Genomic DNA, 24,346 nt, shown 5'->3' with positions numbered 1-24,346 from the left:
AATAATAACACACAGTTATCGGCCTTCTATGTTTGACAGGAAAACAAATCTGGTCATGTTAGAATTTATGTTGTTACTATGAATGAAATAGAATAAATATATATCACAGAAGATAGGAGATAACTCGTAGTTCTATTGACAGATGTGCAAAGTTAAAAAATATAAATGCTGACAGAATTGCTAAATCGAACTAACCGGACACAGACTCTGATAAATACGAACAAATTATAACTTTATTTTCCTAAATTAATCAGTAGGACAAGAAGACACGCCATAATTCATATGTATTTTGCTCGGGAATCCTGACATGGTATCCTTTCTCTAAAGACGATGACAACATCTGATAAAACAAGAAATTATTGATTACATTTCAATGTAATTTGATAGATAGTTTGGCAGCAAGAAGACATATAGCGTTAATTAAAATCATTATGATTTCCCACGAATAATTTGTCGAAAAAGAGTTTAACGAAAACATGCATTTTATTTTTCTTAAACTTGTAACTGATTACTTAGAAACATGTCGTATAGCCAGATGGGTATAACCAGTTTGAAGACGGACAATTATTTCGAAACATTAGTGCAAAATGTAAACACATTTTCATTTTAAAGACATAAGACCCGATCAAACAGTTATATTGAAATATCTTATTCTATAATGTATTCTTGTCTTTATAAAGTGAACGTTATTGTTATGTCAAGGGCTCATTTCAGTAAAAGTGGGATCTTTTGATTTCTTGTCATGAAATTGTTATATTAAGCCGCTGGCTACTATTTACATTTCAGCAACATGAAAATGTCATCTAAATATCACAGCATCTTGGAACTAAACGACATCCTAAAAATTCTCTCAAGTAACCACAACAATAATTTAATATCGTAGTCAATGATTATGTCACTGACTATTGCCCCTTGGAAATGGTGCCTGATTTTTTTTTTTTTGTTTTTTTTTTTCATTTTGTCTTTTTATGTGATATGCAGGTTCCATAACCACAGATCCCTTCTCTAAATTTCAAATAACAAAATATTTGGGTTGTCTTAAAAAATGAAAAGAAATGAACAGAAATGAAACTGAGATACAAACAAGCATGCGACATCTCCACTGGATAGATTGAAAAACTAATCTGTCTGGTTTCTAAAGTGGAGAAATGAATGTCCTAGATATCTAGAGAATTGCTAAATCAAACCAGACAGGAATAAGATCTAATAGGATCTGTGAGAAATGTATTACTTGATCTCTTAAATGCATTAGAAGTCCCGTTAGAGATGACAAAAAATCATGTGTATTTTCCTCAGAGATTTCTGACGTCCCAAACAGTGGTGACAAGATCTCATAATATATAAAATGTCATTACTGGGGGGACCTGCATTTGAAAAGAATCAAATTGCCTGTTGCAGACAGAAACTTGATAGCATATTTGCTGCCAAAATCCTGTTTTAAAGAAAATTCCTATAATTTTTTTCTTTTCATAGAATTTTTTTCAAATTCATATATATGATAGGAAAATGTGTACAGAAAACAATGAATAAATAAAAACAATGAGTCACCAAGCTTGCTTTTGTGAAAAATTGTTTTGAACATACCCACTGTCGCTGAAACTGCCAGCGATTTTTCAATATTTTCATAATTTTCTGCTTTTTTAGCAATGCTCAGGTGAGTTTTTCTGATCGCTCGATGTCCGGCGTCCGTCGTCTGTAGTCTGTCAACATTTAGCTTGTGTATGCGATAGAGGCTGTATTTTTCAACTGATCTTCATGAAATTTCCTCAGAATGATTACCTAGATGAAATCTCGGCCGAGTTCGAAAATGGGTCATCTGGGGTCAAATCAAAGAAAAACATTGTGCATGCGATAGAGGCTGTATTTTTCAAATAATCTTCATGAATATTGGTCAGAGTGATAACCTTGATAAAGTCTAGGCTGAGTTCGAAAATGGGTCATCTCGGGTCAAAAACTAGGACAATAGGTCAAATCAAAGAAAAACCTTGTGTATGCGATAGAGGCTGTATTTTTCAATTGATCTTCATGAATATTGGTCAGAATGATTGCCTGCATGAAATCTAGGCCAAGTGTGAAAATGGGTTATCTGACATTAAAAACTAGGTCACTAGGTCAAATCAAAGAAAAATCTTGTGTATGCGATAGAGGCTGTATTGTTCAATTGATCTTCATGACATTTGGTCAGAATGATTGCATTGACGAAGTATAGGTTAAGTTTGAATATGGGTCATCTGGGGTCAAAAAGTAGGTCACTAGGTCAAATCTAAGAAAAACTTTGTGTATGCGATAGAGGCTATATTTTTCAATTGATCTTCCTGAAGTTAAGTCAGAATAATTGTCTTGATAAAATCTAGGTCGAGTTTGAATATGGGTCATCTGAGATCAAAAACTAGGTCACTATGTAAAATTAAAGAAAAACCTTATGTCTGCGATAGAGGCTGTATTTTTCAAGTGATATTCATGAAATTTCCTCAGAATGACTGCCTTGATAAAATCTACGTTGAGTTTGATTATGGGTTATTGGACTCAAAAAGTAGGTCACTAGGTCAAATCAAAGAAACCCCTTCTGTATGCGATAGAGGCTGTATTTTTCAATTAATCTTCATGAAATTTGGTCAGAATAATTGCCTTGATGTAATCTAGATCAAGTTCAATTATGGGTCATCTGGGTCAAAAAGTAGGTCACTTGGTTAAATCAAAGAAAAACCTTGTGTATGCGATAGAGGCTGTATTTTTCAACTGATCTTCATGAACTTTTGTCAGAATGACAGCCTTGATGAAATCTAGGTCAAGTTCGAATATGGTTCATCTGGGGTTAAAAACTAGGTCACTAAGTCAAATCAAGGAAAAACCTTGTGTATGCAATAGGGACTGCATTTTACACTGGATTTCATAAAATTTGGTCAGAATGGTTGGCTTCATGAAATCTAGGTCAAGTGCGAATATGGGTAGTCTGGGGTCAAAAACTAGGTCACTAGGTCAAATCAAAGAAAATACTTATTTATACTCAACATTTGTTGCTCCAATTTTAATGATAATTGGTCAGAATATTTTGTTCCATGAAATCATTAGGTCAAACATGTTTACACTGTTATGGTGTGTTATGGTGTGTTTCTCAGGTGAGCGACCTAGGGCCATCTGGCTCTCTTGTTATAAATACCAACCCAAATATACATCAAGACAGCACAATAAGGTTTATTCTTTTTACAGATTTTATTATATACTTATTTGATATCATAGTCATATTTGTAATACTATATCTTTACAATAACGGGTAAAAATGAAAAAAAAATTACTGTTTCATATTCACATTTGTGAACTTTTTTCAATGAAAAATACCCATAGTGAAGAATATATTTTAAAATTTTGAAAAAACTGTTTTTCTTGTGTATAGATAATTGTATTGTGAGCTTACAAATGGCTAAAATATATGAGTCAGCAGGCTAAATTTTATGTTAAGACCACTAGAATACAACACCTGTTCGGACGTAAAATGGCGCGAACCTGACCAAATTGATTACATGTATATCTGCTAGAAGTTAAAAAAAAAGTTTTAAAAATTCTTAATTCTTTCTATAATTGAATACAAAATAATCTGTAAGGTGATATAGTCTTATCTGCACTAAGTCAATTGTCTTACATTATATGAACAACACTGTCTTTGTACTAAAATGCAATGTGAAAACACAACCACAAAAATGGCAAGATACCTGTCAGGCATGATACTTGTCAATACATCATAAACCAGTATCAACATTTGATTACTGATAAAACTTATCAAAAAATGTTATTTCATTCAAGATTCCTCATATTTAAGATTGTCTGTCACATGTTTCAACAAATGTTGACTTCACTTCAGTTTTCCATAGAAAGTGTCGGCTGCGCAGAAAGATCCGCATAAAAAACTATAGGAATTCCCTTTAAGGGTAATTGGATGCATGATGACTTTTATGAAAAAAAATAACCGTGGATCAGGTGTGTCCAAATTTATCATTTATTTATTTAAACAAACTGAATTGCATCACATGATTGAGAGTCAAAGTTAAAAAAGGAACAGTATAGATAACGTTAATGGTTTGTGCAAAATGTTCCTATGTTTAGAGCTGTAAAAGGTAAGGTAAGGATGCATATTATGGATAGGCGGGGAAGATATTCTCTTTTTCTTGTTTCGCATTTTAGGTTCTTTCAAAATTTCATCCAAGCTCTTACTATAATGTAATCTGTAGTTTAGAGAAGCTTAGACACGTGATAATTAAATAAACATTTTGATTATCCGAGATTCAATTCCTAGTATTACAAACATAGGGACAGAATATAATCAGAAAGGAATGTAGATTGTCATAGATTTTTCATTAAATAAAGGGTGAAATCATAAAATATTTAACAAGTAGGGTGTGAATGTAACGTGTAATAAGAAAAAAAAAAAGAGTTTACAAACTGGAAGAACATAAGTTTATTTACATGACATTGTACTTCATTGCAAGAATACAGACAAAGTGTATATTGTTCTACAAGAATACGGACAAAGGAATGTTCTGTATTACCAGAACACACAATATAGAGTGAACTGTATTACCAGCATAAAATGAAATTCACGAAGAGAAGAAAATAGGCTCATATTTCGTTTAGTAAAATAGCTTCGATCTGATACTAACGAATTAGAAACGGATCTTTCGATAATAGTAAAATAAAAATAGTTTTGCTTGAATTTCAAATATAAACTATCCTTTTCCATGTATATGATTTTAAGAAGAGAACAGTGATACCTGAATGACAAACCATTTATGTCAGTTTATGGCACTAGTATGACGGCTTTTGATTTCTTGTTACAAAGGTATTTATATTAAGCTGCTAGTTTTCAATATGCGACGGTATGTTAAGGACATGCAATTATTTTTTAAGATTAAATTATTTCGTGCGCATGACATCTTATCTACGGGTTTGCAGGGTAGTAATTTGAATACACAAACTGATAAAAGCAAAATTTCAGTGATGACGCAAAGGAATAAATTTGATTCATTGACAAAATAAAGATTTAGTATGTAGGCTTCGCCTGTACATAACAAAAATCCCCGTTTCCCCTTAATTCATGCATGCAATTTCATAACTTTTTCTGACAATGTCCAAATTGAAACTATCAGTCGAACTGCGATTTGTTGCTATTCTATCATGCAGTAAGCATCATTAATTATGTTCGTTTAATTTCGAAGATAGGATGACCAATTATGTGCACTGCTCGATAAAATGTCTTGCGCACGAGATAGGATGTCGTGCGTACGAGATAATTTAATCTGAATGTCCTAAACATTCCACCGTACCAATAGCACTGTGGCAAAGTCATTTAAATATTACAGAAGTGTTATCTAGTCCTTATTTAAAAATATTCTTAGCTTTATACATCATATGCACGGTCATTTATGAAGATCAAGAATTATGAAAGAATGGATGATATTTTTAAAAGTAAATAAAAGGAGGAAATAAGTTGATACTGTTTATTCTTGAAGTTTTATCATATTTTTTTAAAAAAATATCTGTACTCTGCTCTGCAAAATAAAAGGGATTAGTAAGTTGATAGTGTTTCTTATTCATAGTTTTGTCATGTATTTCAAAACAATATTTCTAATAAGAGGATTGCTCTTTTTAATTGTCATCCCCCCTTTCGAAGAGGAGGTAACATATTGTTTTGCTGGTTGTCAGTCTCTCTGTCAGTCCGCTGGTAGACCATTTTGTCGTAGGGTAAAATAATGGTAATGTAAATCTCTTTAAAGTTTTGGTTATTTTATTTCATTTTCCCTGTTTTTGTTCCGTCTGGTGTTCCATATGTTTGCCAAAATACTCCAATACTTATGAATGGTCGAAGGGAAATAAATCATGACATCCTAAACAATATTTTGGGATGTGACTTACTTTAACCAATCACGATCTGGTCACTTCAAAGGTCAATCTTTTGAAACGTATACATTTTATACTCTGTGGATTAAGCTAATTATCTTTGGATATATTACATATATATTCAGATAAATATCATTTTTGTACTTTGCAATTATATTTCTTGTTGTGTCTAAAATATTGTACTGATATTTAATGCTTTTAATACATTATTACGAGTAGTATATCCGTCTCTTGGGCATCAAGAATGCGCATGCTCAAGAATGGTCATTCTGAACAATAAAGTCGTTTTGACCAATGAAAACGTCGAAATTTTAACCAATCAACGCTCAATATTATTGACGAATGGCATCGCGAATTCAGAACGCGAATTGTATATAAGAGAGTGCACAGCCGTTAATCGTCATCCTTTAGAATTCATACCGGTAACATGGAAAACTTTGACTTTATCGTGAACACTTCCACCGGCGCAGATGAGCCGATGAATTTTGCGAGGATACAGGATTTCAGTCAAATGCCACGCGTTCTCTTCTGCATCTTACCGTCAAATGACAACAGTAATCATAGTCTGAATACTGATCAGAGAATAAGATATTTTTGACAGGCTTAAACTTGTACACCGTGCTATAGCGTACAAATACGATGATTTTACATAGCGCAGGATTCGATTTATGAGCGCATTAATATAATTATAGAAATGAATATAATTTCTTTAATAAACTAAATTATTCATACAACGTACCAGTCATGCGCATTCTTCCGGATAAATTCGCCTAATGAATCAAACTCTAGATGGTTGAATACAAATATCGTTTCACTACCAACAGCCAATCAGAATGCAGTATTTTGACAAGTGGTACCACTTTTCCAATACACCTGACAGGTTAAGACCCGTATCGCTTTACTCCACGCTACATATATGTTGATTTTAAAGAGCGCCGTTAACGCTTTATGCATAAGTATAGAAATGATTATAGCAAAATGTTATTAATTTCTTTAATTTACCTGATACTAAAATGAAACAGAAATATTAAATTTAATCGTTCATACAGCATAAACCGTGAAATGCACTCTACCAGATCCTTTAACCGAATGATATTTACCTGTAGAACTCGAGTATAGTATATAACACTTCACTACCTACAGCCAATCAGGAAGCAGAATTTTGACAAGCGATAGAACGGAGTTTAACTTTTGTCCGCTTATTGAGCGCGTTTTATAATTTCAGTGTATAGCTTTAATCTCTTTCTTCTTTATAAATACTTACGGAATTAAAAAGCTATATGCGTTGGATATTGAGGTTATTTTTTCCATTAACGGTTTACAATTTTTTTAATGTAATAATAGAAAGGAATGTTTACTGTTCTTTAATACATAGATGAATAACTATTGACACGGCAGTCAATTAAACACGATGGTTGTCTTAACTTACCTATCTGTTAAAAACGTAAAGTACAACATTTCTCTGTTATGCTTGGAACGACCTTAGCAGTGTTTGGTATCAAGTGAAAGGTTTTGACGAGTACTATTGACCAGTTTACACGATTTGAACGCGTGGTAACTCCTGCGTAAAATTGTAGGCGTTATGGAAGAAGGCGTTACTGTATATACCGACAACACCTCCTCGTCCTCCTCTCCTCCTCCTCCTCTGATAACCTAGACATGTTGGGTATCTAACCGAAGGTCTCGATAAGTACTATAAGGCAATTAAACTTAAACCGGATGTGAAATCACTCATGCGAGAAAAACGCCAAAGTAATCTTTACACTTTGATATCCAAAATGGCAGTGGACAGGGCGAAGTATAATAAATAGAGCCAAAGCAACGTTCTGATTAGTGAGTATAGCTTAGCAATGCTCTGATTGGCTAGTGATACGACACATTTTGATTGGGCACTCAGGGATCAGGCGCATATAAGTCAAAAGTCAATTTAACCATGACTGAAGGTGTTACGAGCTACTGTATATACCGACACCACCTCCTCCTCCTCCTCCTCCTCCTCAATCTCCTCCTCCTGAATCTTCTCCTCCTCCACGCCTCCTCCTCCACTCCTCCTCCTCAACTCCTCCTCCACCTCCTCCTCCTCCACTCCTCCTCCTCCTCCTCCTTCACTCCTCCTCCTCCTCAATATCCTCCTTCTCCGCGCCTCCTCCTCCTCCTCTTCCTCCTCCTCCTCTTCAGTCTCCTCCTCCTCCGCGCCTCCTCCTCCTCCACTCCTCATTCTCCTTCACTCCTTCTCCTCCTCAATCTCCTCCTCCGCACCTCCTCCTCCTCCTCCTCCTCCTCAATCTCTTCCTCCTCCGCGCCTCCTCCTCCACCTCCTCCACTCCTCATACTCCTCTTCCTTCACTCCTCCTCCTCTTCCTTCTCCTCTGCCCCAAGAAAGCATAAGAATGGCTAATAGAACAGAATAAAGCAGTGTCTTTTTGATAAAAGATATATAACTTACATCAGTTTCACAAATGCATCAGTGTCCTGTTTGCCATCAGTCTTTCTCTAGGATCGACAACATGCGGAGACATCGACGTTATGTCCACGGAAATGACGAAGCCACTGGCAGTTTTTCACCGCCATTACAAACATGGGACATCTCAAGAGAGACGACGTTTCAACATCCATTTTCTATGGTTGTTTCAGGACCAAGTGGTAGTGGAAATACTGAATGGACAAGAAAACTGTTATCATGAAATCTTGTAAGACCTCGGCCTCAGCGTATCATATGGTGTTTTGGACAATGGCAACCATTGTATGATGAACTTCAGCGTGAAATCCCCGGGGTCACCACAGGAACATATCTGTCATATATCTCACCCAAAATTTGTTCCCTCAAGGTAAAGCTTGTAGGGATATCGCTTTGAATACGCAGTATCTGGTGCTATTTAATAATCCTATTGACAGACAACAAGTAGCTACATTGGCGAGAAGAATTTACCCTTCGTCTAGTAACACCTTTATGAAACGGTTTGAACGAGCGACATCAAGACCGCACGGTTATTTGGTAATAGACTTAAAATCGAGCACCCCAGAACAACACCGTTTACATGATAACATTTTCGAGGCGAACAATCCAAAAAAAGAGAAAACGAACAGATGATGAATATAAACCAGAAGACTATTTCAATGGAGAAGAATTCTTATCGGACAAAAATGATGACAAGGATGAAGATGAGGAGGAGGATTATGATGACCATGATGATGATGATGATGATAGTAATGATGAAACAGAAAATAGGAATAATGACACAAGCTTTGTAAAGAAACGATCTTTAATCCCGGTAAACGTAGAAAAGTTCAGATTATAGAAGAGCGATCACGTCGTGAGATTTGGGATAAGCGTTTTCAGGATCCTCTCAGACAATCTATTAAAGAACAATTTAGAGCTAAAGTTAACATCTATACGGAACAAGGGCTCATTTTTGAAGAAGCTTGCCGTCTCGCTGCTAATGACGTGCTGCCTGAACTAAGAAAGAGACTGAGACAAAATTATGCCCGATTTCTAATTGACTTTTATGAGCTACAAAACGATCCTACTCAGCAGCAGATTCTACGGTCGGCTAAGAAAGTAAGAAGTCAGCACGGTATGACTGTCTATTCGGCAAGCCATCGTGCTTAGAAAAGACCTTTTTGTTGAGTTGTGGCCCGATCATGAAAGCAAAGAAGAATATTCAATGGAGGATAATAAAGAAAGTGATGACGATCAAGGATCGGATGATGAAGAATGAACGTTGTAAGAAGGATTGGCATGCTTTATCTTTCAACACGCCAAAATGGGTTCCATAGAGGTATACGATTATAAACAAGAACAATGGGTACCGGATAAACCGGACCCAGAAAAGTGCTTTCAACACATCAAAGACTTGAGGGACGGATACGTAAGACAAGATCATATGGGCCGTTACATAGTAGGTAGCGGTGCTCTTCTTAGAAAAATGGCCGAATTAAAAGAGAAACAAGAAAGGGGAGCACTGAAACAAGAACAAAAAGGGGAAGATCTCCAAGTAGTTAAACTTGTGACACTCGTAGCCCAAGCGGTTGATATTGCTAGGTCGGAAATAAGACGGTCACGAAAGCATAGTGATCTGAAGCGGCATAGGGATAAAATGGACACAACTATGAGTCATGATTTAGTCAGCCCACGACGTAAGAAATATCGCGAAAGCATGGCCCAAGATACTATGGACTGGAACACCTATACATTTTAAAATGAATAACTACGAACTCGAGGAAATGTTAAAAGAGTACCCTGTGACAATATGCGCTGCGGATCATCTTCAGATCCGTAGGGGACAATACGTCATTCCGAATACAGACACGAGCCAGGGATCAGGAAAACATTGGGTGGCCTTTTATTTTCCTAAGAGAGGACCCGACAAATTTTTCGATTCACTAGGTAATAGACCAGAGCACTACAGAGTTCATTTTGAGCAAGCGTTAAAGAAGCGTTATAGGATGAACTTCAGTCAAATACAGGATACAGATTCAAATATATGCGGGCTATATTGCGTATATTACATTATGAACCGATGTTCTGGACAAAAATGAAGGACATTTTAAAACCGTTTGATGTGCATTACAAAAAGTTGAATGATGACTTTATTTTGTCTTATTTTAGTTGATACATGTAGCCTGTATTAGTGATACAAGCTTTGACAATAAAAGATTGAAAGAACAATATGTCTTTGTTATTTATAACATCAATACATTCGAATTTAAGTTGACAGAAATATATGATGAAGCTTTGGTAGCCGTGGTGGTGTACACAAATAAAACAACATATTTGTTTATTGTATTTTATTTATTCAACATCGTTTCACAAATTGATATCATGCTTCGCAATAAGCGTCTCTAGCAGTTCTAAATGAAGAATTGCATCAATAATATCTACAGATTTCGTAAGTAAAATAAGATTATGTTTATTGTTCTTCTCTCGGACTGGAAACCAATCGTATTGAAATTCTTGGTCACTACCTCGTATCACAACGTTGACATAAAGCGCTGTTTCCTAGTGCTCAGGAATATAAGTCATCCAGTCACTTTCACCTCAATATTCAAATTCATCTTATGAAAACGAATCATGTCGATCAAAGTCGCATATAGCTTTTTAATTCCGTTAGTGTTTATAAAGAAGAAATTCTGCTTCCTGATTGAATGTAGATAGTGAAGTGTTATATACTATACTCGAGTTCTACAGGTAAATATCATTCGGTTAAAGGATCTGGTAGAGTGCATATCACGGTTTATGCTGTATGAACGATTAAATTAAATATTTCTGTTTCATTTTAGTATCAGGTAAATTTAAGAAATTAATAACATTTTGCTATAATCATTTCTATACTTATGCATAAAGCGTTAACGGCGCTCTTTAAAATCAATATATATGTAGCGTGGAGTAAAGCGATACGGGTCTTAACCTGTCAGGTGTATTGAAAAATTGTTACCGCTTGTCAAAATACTGCATTCTGATTGGCTGTTGGTAGTGAAACGATATTTGTATTCAACCATCTAGAGTTTGATTCATTAGGCGAATTTATCCGGAAGAATGCGCATGACTGGTACATTGTATGAATAATTTAGTTTATTAAAGAAATTATATTCATTTCTATAATTATATTAATGCGCTCATAAATCGAATCCTGTGCTATGTAAAATCATCGTATTTGTACGCTATAGCACGGTGTACGGGTTTAAGCCTGTCATAAATATCGTATTCTCTGATCAGTATTCAGACTATGATTACTGTTGTCACTTGACAGTAAGATGCAGAAGAGTACGCGTGGCATTTGACTGAAATTCTGTATCCCCGCAAAATTCATCGGCTCATCTGCGCCGGTGGAAGTGTTCACGATAAAGTCAAAGTTTTCCATGTTACCGGTATGAATTCTAAAGGATGACGATTAACGGCTGTGCACTCTCTTATATACAATACGCGTTTTGAATTCGCGATGTCATTCGTCAATAATATTGAGCGTTGATTGGTTAAAATTTCGACGTTTTCATTGGTCAAAACGACTTTATTGTTCAAAATGACCATTCTTGAGCATGCGCATTCTTGATGCCCAAGAGACGGATATACTGCTATTACGGGTTTAAATTTACTGTGTCGAAAGCGGTCAGTTACCTGCCACCACACCTATTGTAACACTCGTTTGGATTCCAATTAATAATTATAACAGTTTTTGTCTCAGAACGATCAAACTTTATAGAATGATTGCCTGTAGTGAACAGATGATCCCTATTATTTCGGGATCTGTAGGTCAGAGGTCTAGGTCACAGTAATCATGACACAGAGAACGCTTCCGAAAACATGTCAGTATACGAGTTATATGACCCAGGGAAGTGCCTACGCCTTTAGTATCTTTAACAATGATATGGTTCCAATCGCTAAGGTGACTATGTCTTAGACTAGCTGACAAACGATGTAGAATGTCCTTTGTTAAAACGTATAGCTGGTGAGACCAAATATCTCGTATGTAAAATTTTCCTCTGGCTACCTTGCCTTTAAGTTAATGATTTGTGTACCAGTGATTCTGAAATGAGTTCACTTATGAGAAAGATAATTCGGGGATCAGGCAAAAATCACTCAATGTTTCACCTATCAACCTTCAAATAATGAAATCAGCTCAAACTCCTATAGGATGGAGATACTATACTTGACTGGTTATTTTGTCGAAGTTCCCGTCAGACAATGTCTTTGAGTCTACAACATACGAGTCCTATCGTATAGCTGCTCAGTCTATATCTTTTTTTATTTAAGCTGCAACTCTATATGTTTGCCCTGGCTCCTGGGTCAATATGCTATCACATATAGCATTCAACTACCCTATAGGTATAACACCGATGCCTTGGTTGTACTTCGCCAATAACGCCGAACCTCGTCCATAAGCTGGAACTCACCTACTATCTCAATAGATTACCAAACACTAAGTCTCTGCCTCAGCTTTCCGATGCTCAATGCTCTGTAGTTACTGGACATAAATGTTTTCCATTCTTTTCAGAGTTACCTACTGACCAAAGGTAATTCATCTGCGAAGTTTAACGACTGTATGCAAAATCATTCTTTATTTAGTCGGCATGTACTGTTTTCAGTGTTGAGGTCGCTTTGACCTTGACCTTAGACATTTTAGCTCCAGAAACATTAGGGGTCATCTACTGAGAAACAGTTTAACAACAGTTGGCTGCAGTGCCTTCAGTTATTTAGAGAAGACTATGAGCTTGACCTTTGACTTATTTAATCCCAAAATAATACGACTGATGCACTGACCATAGACAAATCGCCCTAAGAAATGTGATGATTGTAAGCAAAAGTGTTCTGTCATAATAATTTGTATATTTGATATATTGCTGGTGTGGCAGATGGGCACAGATAGTGCTTGACTCCTTTTTCATGTATCGTTGTTATAATTATAGTTGAATTGCTGTAAATAATAGGATTTGGGTCATTTATGGACGATTTGGGTTAATAACAGTGTTAGCTGGATCCCAGCCTCACACATTAAGTTATATACAATATTTAAAAGGAACCAACTATTTGTTTAAACAAGTACCCTTTGTAAAATACTATGTACTAATTTGGACCAATCAGAAACAAGTTCTATAAATAGCACCAATCAAAGCTCACTTCTGCGAAGGTATAAATAGGTAGATTTATTCTGTATCGAGCGATTGATGTAGAAACTTCGAGGATTCAACAAATAATTTATCCCAGTTCCTTGACGAGGAAGTTAATTCAGCGGATAAATTATTAAAAGAAGACGTTAGAAGTTCATAGACTAAAGAAGAGTTGCATAATTTTAACAAGGTTTTGAACTATAGGGACAGCGCATAGGAGTTTTACCTTAACGTTAGTTAAATGCTATAGACGATAGCGATCTACAGCCATTAAACTTACATGATGCTTGCCTCTAAGCCATTAGTTACTATGGGAATACTATGGGAATTGACAGACAGGCTTGGGATTTGTAAGAGCAACTTGGAAATAAGTTTCAGTTGTAAAGAACATGGCTTTGTCAAATTTACATTAAAAGAAATGAAAGCAAGAAATGAAAGGCAGTCTTACTGTTAACGGAAAACCAGTTAGTTTCAATTATTAACGCAAATATTCATGCGCTTACATTTTTATTTACAGAACAGTTCATATATGATTCTTGAAACCATAAATATTACCATTATGTCCTAAAACGGTCTGTTCGTATGAGAAAGACAATCTACTTACATAACTTATGATATATCGCAAATGGTTTTCAAAATTACTAAGAACTGTAAGAAAAGGAATATTCAAAGCATACAAAAAAGTGAATAGGCAGTCAAAGTATATTTTTTCAAACCTTTAAACAGTGTTGCAAATACACCGGAGAGTATGTGTTATTAACGGGTGTTATTGTGCATGGAAATACCATTTTTCACTTTAATAACACATAACTATACCCTCACGCATAAGTCGAATATTTTTTGCATATCTCCAGTGTATTTTAATTTGTTCAGTCTGAGCCTTAATATAAAGAGGGGTAATGAAAATTCTTAATTTACAATTTTCAATCAAATTTTTAAACCTAATATTATGAAAAAAAATATATAAGCAGACAAAAAAGGACAACGATTATTACTATTTTATCAGTAACATGACATTTATAGCTCGTTAGAAGAATCATTTAACAATGATCTATATCTGTCAAGTATGAACAAAGAAAATGTGCAGGAAAGTAGACAATATACGTACTATTTCCAGGCAAGAAGCTCATTGATGTTAGATATCACTTGAAATGATATCACGTAATGATATAGAAAATATGTCATAAGGAGATGAATTTCCTCTTGTCTTATTTTAAATAAAAAATCATTTGTTTTCTACATTTACCCCTTGCAGATGTCAAGTTAATCTAATATTTTACATATTGGTTATTAACTAGGGCATTGTGACTGTTTCTGTGTTAACAATAAACATATTACAAAAATTAAAATTGAAAAGGAAAAAATGTGAAAAAGGCCAGAAATCATTTTATTTTAAACTTGAAAAATTTATTATTTGTAAAACAGCCTGATAAACAATGATAAATGTGTAATGATTGTATTAAACCATAAAGTTTCTGTACTTCATTTTTGACCAACAGGTCACCTGAGGTCATTGCTTTATCAGGCTTTATCAGGGATACAATATGGGATTGGAATCATCTTATTTTTTACGATAATTAATTGAAATATTTATGAAACAGCAAAAGGAGAATGTACGGGTTGCACGATGTTTTCAAAGATAAAATGTTTTCATTTCAATACTCACAAGCTTATAACCTAAGAAAACATTGAGATATAAAGCAAAACACAATTAAACATCCCCTTGTGGAAAATTATGATACAATAAGGTTTACCTAACATCGACCTGTTCAGTGTACCGGTGTTAACTTAATCGAAGTGGGAAAAGGAACATAACGCCGCCTAAGACCAGTCTGACAAACTAAGTGAAACCTATGCACAATTACCTTTTTAAAATATTTTTTAAAATATTTTTTCAGCAATATGTATAAATCGTGAGGTAGCTTAAATAAACTCATTCGTATCGATACACGAGATTTCAATTTAGCTCGAGCTTAAACTATCAAAATTAAATGACATGACTTTATGATAGTCATTACAGCGGTTTTAGATATATTCATACATGTAGATAAAATATCATACTTTTTGCATTTTTTACGTTTGTCACTATTACATGTGTTGGAAGTTAAGAAGACGGCGATATCTGTATAACCTATAAATTTACCAAATCTGCGAATCGTTTTTAGTTATCAATAGGATGAATTTGATGCATAATATATGTAAATATTAGGCTCGTAAAATATATATGACTGAGTTAATCATTTGATTATGTGTAAATGGTGATGATGTTGGCTGCTTTATCGTTTTAGGTATTACAGACAATTCATCATTGATCGTACTTTTATGCATTTTTTTTACATACAGAAGGCGGCTACATTTGAAATAAGATATGTATGATTTTCAGACTTTTAGTAATTCTTAATGTGTTACCTCTAAATATAACGATATTATTATTATTATTTTAATTTGTTGCACACTTCATTATCTTTAACGAAAACGCTCAGTCTGATAAAACTTTGCGGTCTTTACTTCCGAAACGAACATTTAAACCGCAAACCTTGAAGCTAGCATTCATGTGTAACACGGTGTAGAGTAGTCCGTGCATGATGAATGAACCGTCAACCGCTTTGATTTGAAAACATATTATTTACGATATGCATATCTTAACACTTTTGCTTAACCTTATGTATTCGTGTACATGTATCTATAATGCTCAAGATAAAATAGATCAAGCAGCATCTCTTTTTCTTTATTTTTAGTTATACCATCACAATGCAGGTCATATGGTGAATTTCAACAATTCATTAATTGTTATGGCAATCACCTGCAAGACATTTAAAGTTCATCATGGAATATTCAACAGGAAAGTCTTTAAAACAAAACAATCAAAAACACGAGATGAGAGGTGACTATTATTAATCTCTCTGGTTTCTAAAGTAAAGAAAACGAATAGCTAGCCTAAATGTCTAGAGAATTGTATAATCAAATCAGGCAAGAAAAATATATAACAGATTCTGTGAATTTCTTTATTTACTCAAATGCATTACAATTCCCATCAGAGGTGCTTAAAATCAGATGTTCTTGCTCAGAGAATGTTGAAAAGTGTAAAATTGCCAAACGTCGGTGACAACATTTCATTATGTAACTACGCTCGCTTATTAATATACTTTATATATTATATATATTGTAATGTTTAGAAATAAATTGCACGCCTCTGTTACTGTTAAGAGGAATAGCCCCACAACAAGAGAATCTAAAATCTAGAAAGTGGATAATAGTATTATATTGGTACAATATAAAAGTATATATATCACCCTTTTGTAATAACATACTGAATCGTAATATGCAATGGATACCAGTTAAAAATGTGTTTTTTTTCATTTTTTTTGCCTTAAACAAAATAAATGTGCATCATTACACATTCGGTTGGACGAGCCAGCTTTGGTATATTCTACAAGTACACGGCAGTATTTATTATGTTTAGATTGACATTTTGGCATAGAAGGTGTCACTGAGAAGTTTGCCTCTAGAATTCAAAGGGGTAGGTATGTTTGAAGAAAAAATGTAAAATGTTTGATCAGTTAATAAAATCTGGAAAGTAGATCCCTCGGAAGCACCGAGAACAAGGCAATTAGTGAAAATTGCAGACTCGGTTTGATTGAGTCTGTTCATGGGCAGTAATGGAAAAAGCAACACTGCCCACGCCCCCTAGCACCGGCTTAAGCAGTATTCAATCTTCAAATCTAAATGAGTTGAAATCAATGATCCCGAAGGACCAGAAAATATAACAACACTGAGATGAAGTCGGGGCGACTTTTTACGGCCGCCACACAGCACTTAACACCCGCTGTTGTGAAGTAAATAAAATCTGGAAAGTAGATCCCTCGGAAGCACCGAGAACAAGGCAGCCCATATAAAATCATTGTTTCGATGTCCGACATGTTATTCTATTGAAGGAAACACATTTTAATGGTCATCTCTCAATTTTAGTATTTATGCATGGCTTTTTTTTTTGCAATGGAAGTATCTGGAAAAAACAATAGCAGTGTCTGACCTTTATATACGTAATTTTAACACAGAAGTTGCTTTCATTTATAATGGTAATTGCTTATTGGGGAAACTATTAGTGATGAATCTGCCATTTATAAAAAAATCGGCAAACACATTTACATTCATTTCTTTCCCCGGAGATTGCTTTAGAGAAGATACAGCTAATTATGAAAATACTGAAAATAGTTAAAGATCCGCAAAAGAGCAAAAATAAAAGGTACGAGTAGATTTCTCGGAAGCACAGAGCACCCCAAACACTACTAAAGAGCCATGCATCACACAAAGTAGGCCTATAACAAAACGAAACTGTAAAGGAAAAGATATACCAGACGGGTTGCTTCAAAAATTCAAAAGCAAAACACAAAAATGGATAAGGGGCAGAAGTCAGTGGGTTTTTTTTTTGTAAATTCTAATCGTTAAGTAATGCTTTCAGAAATATTTCAGCCAATTTAAAATTGACTAATATAAAAACCAACAACTTGAATTGATTAATTTCTTTAACAATGAATGATTATGTAAAACTTGCACACAACTAGTGAAGCTAGAAATATAAGCATCAAGATAAAAATCTAAAAAATACACTAGTGGCATTGATAATTGAAGTATATTTTCTAAACCCTTGTAGGTATTATCTCAACAAACAACCATAATGCTTACAAGGGAAATATGAATCAGTTTTTGATTTTAAAAGCTTATAATAATTACACCATATTTTCCAAACTCGTCTGTCTACCCCGAATCGCTAAACGGTGGTGTTCTGGGACTTGGATCAACTCAGTGACTAAACGAGAGATGCGCCTTTACTCTTTTATTTCTCTAGTTATAGCGATTCTCTGCAAATAAAAACATACAAACAACATTCATACAACGTTCACCAATTATTCATATACTCATATAAACAACAGATGTACTTTTGAACATACTTCACATCAACAAAGCTTGCACTATCCAATCATTCAGATAATTAAATTTAAAGTCTATATATTCATTTTATGTTATTTAACAAATTCAATATCATAACTTCGAGTTCAATAATTACGCTTTGAATAAATTAACAGTATTTAGTTACCGAAATTGGTCTCTTACTCATCAAGTCTCATCAGAATAATTAATGTCCACAGTTAACGTTCAGTTCAGTTAACGTTTCAAAGTCTGGGCGGAAGTATAAACAAGTATGACGTTGACGTCAACGAACGCCGCAAATTATCACGTGGCTGAAGACGCCAAACAGACGTCAAATAAATAGCGTCAGATACAACAAATATTAGAAACTACATTTATGTTTCTAACAGTCCCCACTATGAAATTACATACATTTCATAACAAATAAACTTTTCAAAAAATTACACTTCCATGCTTTATCAATAATCAATAATTCTTAAGTTGATGACATATTTCACGTAATTAGTTAATCTATGCAAGGTGCACGAAATCTAACCAAAAAACAATTATCTACGCTTCATAAAGACAATTCCTAAGTAGCGCATTTATAACAATTTGTACAACAAAACTTGGCTCTTACTTGTTTGTTATAATTATTATTTAGCTTCGAAAAATGTTAGGATCAAATTTACATTGAAGCCTCAAGAAGACACAGTTTAGTAACTGGCCTAATTAATTGACCTGATTTAGTTCTGATCACACAGCTTCTAACTAGGCCATCTCTACTAAGATTCACGTCAACCACTCGGGCTAGTGGCCACTGTCCTCTGGGAACGTTGTCAACGGCAACAAGAACTACATCATCTTTCTTCAGGTTTACAGTTTTACGTTGCCATTTCTGACGTTTCTGAAGTAGTGGTAAGTATTCTCTCAACCATCGTTTCCAAAATACATCTGCGAGATACTGCACTTGTCTCCACCACCGTTTTGCGTATATATCTTGCTTCTTAAAGATACCAATAGGTAAGCACTGGTTTGATTTCATTAGCAGTAGCATACTCGGCGTTAATGCTGGTGGGTCTCTGGGATCACTGCTAACGGGTGTCAAAGGTCTGTCATTTAGTATTTTCTCAGTTTCAGCCATAAATGTAAGCAGCTGCTCGTCGTTAAGTAGTTGTTCTCGGACGAGAGATTTCAATATAACTCTAGTAGAACGAATTAAACGTTCCCATGCTCCTCCCATATGGCTTGCGTTCGGAGGGTTGAAATGCCATTCAATGTCGTTCTGAGCAAAAAATCCACTGAGTTTGGACTGGTTCCATAGCTGCAATGATTTTCGTAGTTCAGTTTCACCTCCAACAAGATTGGTTCCATTATCACTGAAGACTTTCCGTGGGCGTCCACGTCGACTTTGAAAGCGTTGAAAGGCAGATATGAAGGAATCAGTAGATAGACTGTGAGCAATTTCAAAATGTACCGCACGCGACGTTAGGCACGTGAAAATACAACCATAACGCTTTTCTCGTGCACGAGCTGTCTTCACAATAAATGGTCCGAAATAATCGATTCCAATATGGGAAAATGGTGGCATATCCGGTGTCGTCTGCTCGTCTAGCAAGGGCGCCATCTGTTGGGTCATTAACGGTTTATGTTGTCGTCTGCATGGGATGCAACCTCTCAAAATACTCTTCACTGCGCTAGGTCCGTGTAGAATCCAATATTTCTCACGTGACATAGAAAGTACATGCTCTTTTCCAACGTGACCATTATGTTCGTGGATATGTTTTATTATTAGTTTTGTTACATGGTGTTTGCTAGGTAGTACGACTGGATATTTGCTTGGATATTCGCATTGTAAGCGTCCTTGTACTCTGATCAGGTCATGGTGTATAATCGGGTTCAAAGATGCTAAACAACTGTCTTTTCTTACAGAATTCCCATTTTGTAGACATATTCTCTCATCGGTAAACGACGTACGTTGAACCAACGCTAATATGGTATGTTCCGCCATGTTGAGTTCATTGGTGCTCAAGTCACCTTCACTCAGTCCCAAGGTGTGGTTTAAGTGTTTACGTCTGCAGTATGCCTTATATCTTAGTAACCAAGCAACGGCCCTTCTCAGCCTCGTCCAACTGGAGTATCTATCTATTATACTTTGAATGGTTTCAACTGCACTAGTTGTGTTGACGACAACCTCTTTTTTCAGCTCAGTGTCGTCGTCGTCTAATTCAGGTTTAGTTAGGTGGCTTGGCCAATGGCTTTCATCTTTTTGAAGGAATTCAGGTCCATGCATCCAAAATTTCATTGTCTTAAAATCACTGGCATGCATTCCTCTAGAAGCGACGTCTGCTGGATTGGAAGCCGTATCTACGTGTCTCCATTGGTCTCGTGACGTCACATCATGAATTTCACTTATCCTATTTCCAACAAAGGTTTTGAATCTCCGGTTTTCGTTTTTAATATATCCAAGGACAATCATAGAATCTGTCCAGAATGTCACACTGTCAATGTTTATTTCTAGTTCGTCTGCTACTAGCGTATAAAGCCGGGAAGCGACAACTGCTCCTGAAAGTTCAAGTCTTGGAATAGATGTCTGTTTTATTGGTGCTAGTCGTGATTTTCCAGCAACCAGAGAGCATGAAATCAGGTTCTTTTCATCTTTTAATCTCAAGTACACGCATGCGCCGTAACCAAGTTGAGAACCGTCGCAGAATACATGTAGCTGGGCATTCTCTAATGTTCCAAAGCCCTGTGGTTTAAAACATCTTCTCACAGAGACAGCTTCTAAATATGGAAGAGTATCTAACCATTGTTTCCACTCGTACGTATCTTTTTCAGGGATAGGATCGTCCCATGAAAGCTTCTGTCTACATAGGTTTTGTACTATAGCCTTTGCACGTAGAGTTACTGGTGCTACCAGTCCAAGGGGATCAAATATGGAACTGACGATGGAAAGGATGCCGCGTCTTGTTATTGGCTTTTCACTTACTTTCACTTTAAATTTGAGTTCATCTTTCTCTACATTCCACTGAACACCGAGGGCACGATCTACTGGCAAACTGTCGCTCTTGCTAAGATTCATTATAGATGGCGCTCGTTCTGACTCTGGGATAGATTCAACGACGTCTCTCTTATTGCTGAGCCATTTCGTCAGACGAAATCCTCCTCTCCTTAACAATGACTGTAAGTCTGCGGCTAACTCGATTGCTTTCTCATCAGAAGAAACTGATTTTAAGCAGTCGTCAACGTAAAAGTTCCTTTTAACGGTGTTGACTACCTCTGGTTTATACATATGTGCATTATCCGACGCTGTTCGTATTAATGCATATGCTGTGCAACTTGGGGATGAGGTCGCGCCAAATAGGTGTACCAGCATCTTATAGCATCTAGGTTGTTGAGTCATGTCCCCTTCAGGCCACCATAGAAACCGTAGGGCATCACAATCTAAATCTTCGACACGGACCTGATGAAACATAGCCTCGATGTCGGCTGCTATAGCAACGGGCTCTTGACGAAATCTGATTAAAACGCCAACCAAGCTGTTCATAAAGTCGGGTCCCTGTAGAAGTTGACTATTTAGGGAAATTCCTTTGTATTTGGCGGCACAGTCAAATACAACTCTCACTTTTCCGGGCTTATTAGGATTCGTCACAGGATGATGGGGTAAGTACCACACGCGGTTACTATCAGATTCAAAGTGTGTTACTTCCTGTGCATGTCCTTTCTGGATATAGTCAGTTACTGAGACTGTGTACATTTTATGCAGCTCTTGATCTCGTGCTAACTTCCTCTTCAAATGTTCGAGTCGCGCATGCGCAAGAGTCAAGTTGTTAGGCATTACTGCTTTCTCGTCACGCCATGGTAATTTCAGTTTGTAATGTCCATTTTCATATCTCAACGAAGAGTTCATAGCGTTTAAAGCTTTCTTGTCTTCTAGAGACATTGAATTTCTTTCTACTTTCGCTTTGTCATCAAAGTCCGTAGTCCACATATTCTCAAGTTGTTGTTGTAATAATACATCAGCTGACTGCTGAAAATTTACATTAGCTGATTTCTGTGTTGTAGTGTCTGTTACAGGTCCACGCACTGCCCAGCCTAGTTGAGTTTTAATGGCGTAGGGTTGATCATGGCGGCCTGAACGCACTTCTAATGGTATATGTGCCTGTGGTGCATCTGTTCCAGTAAGAAGCATCACAGAGCTAGAGTCGATTTCAGGGATTTCTATCTTAGATAAATATGGTAGATCTCGGATGTCAGCGTTTCTCGCAGCAGATCTAGTTGATACTGGAAGAGATTTTACTGACCAAACTTTTCTCAACGTAACGTCGTTACCACCTGACGCCGGTTGCACGTGCAGCTCAACTTCCTGTCCTTCAACAATAATACCGGAAGAGCTTGCTGTAGACATCTTGAACGTCACAGGTTTGGAGGGTAGGTTCAGCGTTTTCAACAAGCGTTCATCACATAATGTTTGGTCAGCTCCCTCGTCAAGCAGAGCATAAGTCTTGCAGTACGTCCCACTTTTACCTCTAATAAGTACAGGTATTATACCTAAACAGTTCTTCACATAAGATCCGCTTTTAGTTGCGCAATTTACGACAAATTGTTGATCTGTGTGATCAGATTTACTATCTACCCACTTATGTAAAAGAAAGTGGTGTCTAGATTTGCATTCTGTTACATTGCACCCAGTAGGTTTTCTACAAACGTTAGTGTCTGTATTTCTCAAAACGCTCGTGACTACATTCTCAGATGGATGCGCGTTCTGATTCATTGATCCATTCTTACGTTGCTCCGTTACCAAATGAGTGTTGTTAGGTGTATTTATAATTACACAGTCGTCGTGTGCACTTCTTATGTTCTTATCCGACTGTTCATGGCCGGAAGTGAAATCATTTACTGTCGTCTGCTTCACATATGACGAATCTTGCACGTGCTCACCAGTTTCTTCCTCCAATGCCTCGTGCCAGACCGATTCTTCAATACGCGCTTGCTCTAATTCACACCGATATTCAAGTTCTTGCTGTTTAATTTCTATTTCTCTGCGCGCCAGTTCAAGCTCGTGTTTTTTTCTAAGAGAATTTAACTTTTGCTCAGCAATCAAACGTTTAGCTTTGGAACTCGCAAGTTTCGTTTTACACGTTGATGACGCATTGCTACAAATTTCGTCATTTTCATTATACTGGTTCGATGACTTCCATTGTTCATATCTTTCCTGAAACTCTGTGAAATTATTATGATAACACTCATAGGATTGTTCTAGATTTTCACAATCGGCGGGTTCGTCACATAAGTCTAGGCACTCTAAATGTATGTTCTTGAAAGCGTTGAATTTGTCGCACAGTTTCACATACAAGTTTTCAACAAGATCATCATTATCATGAGAAATCATGTATTGCTCCAACTCCTTATACAGTTTCGTCAGTTGCGCACATTGTGCTGACCTTGACCGCTTAAGTCCTTGAAAGGTTTTGTTTTCAGAGTCTGTCATCTTGTATCCAATGGTATCGTCACTGTTTCTTCAGTGGATCTACATCAACCGCTGGATTCGAGCATTCGATTATTCGACGTTTTCGAGAATTGTTCTGGGACTTGGATCAACTCAGTGACTAAACGAGAGATGCGCCTTTACTCTTTTATTTCTCTAGTTATAGCGATTCTCTGCAAATAAAAACATACAAACAACATTCATACAACGTTCACCAATTATTCATATACTCATATAAACAACAGATGTACTTTTGAACATACTTCACATCAACAAAGCTTGCACTATCCAATCATTCAGATAATTAAATTTAAAGTCTATATATTCATTTTATGTTATTTAACAAATTCAATATCATAACTTCGAGTTCAATAATTACGCTTTGAATAAATTAACAGTATTTAGTTACCGAAATTGGTCTCTTACTCATCAAGTCTCATCAGAATAATT

The 24,346-nt window shown here is 35.9% G+C and overlaps 1 protein-coding gene across 1 annotated transcript; it reads right to left on the bottom strand.

The window, feature by feature from the left end:
* Positions 1–8,173: 8,173 nt before the first annotated feature.
* Positions 8,174–23,899, bottom strand: LOC123566559 (uncharacterized). The gene is made up of 2 exons (XM_053546839.1): positions 19,150–23,899; positions 8,174–8,286 (listed from the first exon to the last, which is right to left on the bottom strand). The coding sequence occupies exons 1-2, from the start codon at positions 23,897–23,899 to the stop codon at positions 8,174–8,176; spliced, it is 4,863 nt and encodes a 1,620-aa protein (XP_053402814.1).
* Positions 23,900–24,346: the final 447 nt, after the last annotated feature.

This window comes from Mercenaria mercenaria, chromosome 6, assembly GCF_021730395.1.
Source record: "Mercenaria mercenaria strain notata chromosome 6, MADL_Memer_1, whole genome shotgun sequence".
In the NCBI taxonomy this organism is placed as follows: domain Eukaryota; kingdom Metazoa; phylum Mollusca; class Bivalvia; order Venerida; family Veneridae; genus Mercenaria; species Mercenaria mercenaria.
Note: the sequence above shows the minus strand (reverse complement) of the source record. Positions and strands in the feature narration are given on the sequence as shown.